Source organism: Octodon degus, unplaced genomic scaffold, assembly GCF_000260255.1.
Source record: "Octodon degus isolate 3935 unplaced genomic scaffold, OctDeg1.0 scaffold00015, whole genome shotgun sequence".
Lineage (NCBI taxonomy): Eukaryota > Metazoa > Chordata > Mammalia > Rodentia > Octodontidae > Octodon > Octodon degus.
Genome location: NW_004524591.1, coordinates 12597533 through 12600521, shown reverse-complemented (window position 1 = coordinate 12600521; position 2989 = coordinate 12597533). Strand labels below are relative to the sequence as shown.

Here is a 2989-nt window from a genome sequence, read left to right as displayed (position 1 = left end):
CCATCACCTGGACCCTGCAGATGGCGCACGTATCGCACTCCACGTCCCAGCTCCACATGGCCACCGCGTTCCACTTCTTCAGCGAGAACATTTTGTCGCCTCCCGACTTGGAGCCTGCGCTCCCCGAGTGAGAGGACAAGGTGCAGGGCTCTTCGCTGTCTTCCACTTTGGCCATGGCGGCGGCGCGGAGCCGGCGGCGAAGACCTCCTCTTTAATCTTTTTCATAGTGCTGTAGTTTTTCCAATGAAGAGAACTTTTACTTTTCTCCATTTGATTAATTCCTAAGTACTTCATTTTTTTTCAATGCTTTTGTAACAGGTGTGCTTTCCCCAATTTGTCTCTCAGTAAGTTTGTTATTTGTATACAGGAATGATATTGATTATTTGTATCCAACTATGCTACTGAATCTGGTTATTACATCTAGAAGTCTTTTGGTGGAATTCTTGTGGTGTTCTTTGTAGAGTATTATGTAATCTGCAAGTAATAATAATTTAACTTCTTTCTTTCCTGTCTTTATTCCTTTTATTTGTTTCTCTTGTCTAACTGCTCTAGCTAATCTTTACAGAATGATATCGAATAGGAATGGTGACAGTGGGCATCTTTGTCTTATTTCTTATTTATTTATTTATTTATTTATTTAATCAGAACTGGGGATTGAACTCAGGCCCTTGCACTTGCTGGGGAAGCTCTTATTCCACTGAGCCATCTCCCCAACCCCTTATTCCTTATTTTAGAGAGAAAGCTTTCAGTTTTTTTATTTTGAATTAGATTCTTTATTAACTGACCAAATCATAAACACACCATGGTAGATACCTTAGTTCATCCTTCTAATAAGCCTGTTGATCTGGTCTTCCCTATTTCCAGTATCTCCACCTTTCACAAAATGCGTGGTCTTTTTCTTCATTCCACGTCATGGAGATGATAACTTGAACAGCCACAGGAAGTTATTTGCCTCTTTAAAGCATTTTCTAACAGTATAGATTTCATGAATCAGATCCTCCATGAAGATGATGCCATATTTACCAAGAGATCAAACAATCAATGAATTATCTGTCTGGAAAATTCGCTTGTTTATTTTGCTATAGTCACACTTGTATATTAGTTCATTCACTGACTTCAGGTTTGGGTACTCCCATTCAATATATGGCTCTGCAATTCTCAGCATGTTGTTGAGCTTAATGAAGGTACCATTGAAGATTTGGCAAAGGTGAAGAAGCTACAACATTTTGCAGACATTTGGGCTCACACCATTGATACCCCTGATCGGGATGACAAATGCCAGTTTGGGCTTTGCAGTGACATAGAAGTTGCCAGCTTTTCTCACCATCCTAGCCATTCAGATCTCAGTTCTGTACATCTGTCTGTACTCCTTATGATAGTGCCTGGCCTTTTCATAGGTAAGCTTCCTCCTGGCCTTGTGAAGCGTCTTCTGGGCAAACTTCTTTCTCAGGCACTTTATCTTCAACTCTGTGAGATGTCTTCACTTTTTCTTAAGGATTTCTGGCACAGCTGGAACCTTCTTCTTTTTTTTTCCTTCTACACCCTCCATGGTTCTAGCCAGAAAAAAGGAAGTCTAAGAAGTCTTTTAGTTTTTGACCACTTATTATAATGTTGGCTGTTGGTTTGTCATAGATGGCTTTTTAGATTGAGATAAAGACCGTGTATTCTAATTTTCTATACTATTTTTTTAAAATCATGAATTGATGTTGGACTTTGTCAAATTCTTCTCCTGTGTCTATTTATATGATCAGGTGGCTTTTGTCCTTTGTCTGTTAATATGACACATTATATTTATTCATTTGCATATATGGAACCATCCTTGAATCCCTGGGATGGATCCTACTTGGTTGTGGTATATAATCTTCTTCATGATTTGCTGTATTCTGTTTTCTAGTATCTGGTTGAGAATTTTTGCATCTACGTTCATTAGGGAAATTGGCCTGCAATTCTTTTTTGGTTTCTATCTCTGGTATTGGTATCAGGGTAGTACTTGCTTCTAGGAATGATTTTGGGAGTATTGTTTTTCTTTCAATTTAATTAATTAGTCTTACAAATAATGACTTTAGATCGCTAAATTTCTTGTAGAATTCAGCAGTGAATCAATCACAATCTAGGGTTTTCTTTGTTGGTAAGTTTTTTTTTAATGTATCTGGTACAGGGTCGTACAATGCAACTCAGACTCATAGTGATCCTCCTGTTTTCAGCCTCCCCAGCACTGGGATTATGGACATGCACCACCACATGCAGTCTTAGTGGCTGGCTCAGATTGCCTGGGGGTGGGACTGGCATGGCATGTGGTCCCGGGATTGAACTCGTGTCCCTGAGCTTGTCTCTGCAGGTGTTTAATCCATTGAGCTATCTTGCTGGCCCTTGTTGGTAAGTTTTTAATTACATTTTCAATTTCATTGACTGATGTTGGGTTATTTAGAATTTTTACATCTTCTTGATTCAATTTTGGTAATTTATATGTATCCAGGAATCTGTTCATTTCTTGTGTGTTTTCTATCTGATTAGAATGAAGCTTCTCAAAGTAGGTACTGATGATCTTCTGGATTTTTGTAGAATCCATTGTGATTTCGCTGTTTTCATTCCTATTTATGAATTTGAGTCTTTTATTTCATCTTTTGATAAGGTTGGCTAAGGGTTTGTCAATTTTATTTATCTTTCAAAAAGCCAACTCAATTCATTTATTTTTTATATTGTTGTCTTAATCTCAATTGTATTTCTGCTGTGATCTTCATAATTTGTTCCCTTGTATGAGTTTTGTAGTTATTCTTGCTCTTCTTTTTCTAGAAGTTTGAGGTTCAATATTAGGTTGTTTATTTGACCTCATTCTATTTTCATAATGTGTGAACTCACTGCTGTTAATTTTCCTCTTAAGACTGCTTTAATTTCTTTCCATATGTTCTGGTATGTTGTACTGGCATTATCATTTAATTGTAGATACTCTGACTTCATCTGTGACTCATTGTTTGTTCAGTAGGGTATT

General features: G+C 37.5%; 1 protein-coding gene across 1 annotated transcript in view; it reads right to left on the bottom strand.

Annotated features, from left to right (window-relative positions):
• LOC111815349 (RING-box protein 2-like) overlaps positions 1 to 175 on the bottom strand; it is a 2878-nt gene extending 2703 nt beyond the window's left edge. Inside the window, exon 1 of the mRNA XM_023709849.1 lies at positions 2 to 175. Coding sequence (XP_023565617.1) covers positions 2 to 175 — 174 coding nt within the window. The remainder of the gene's footprint in view (position 1) is intronic.
• Between the last annotated feature and the right edge of the window lie 2814 nt (positions 176 to 2989).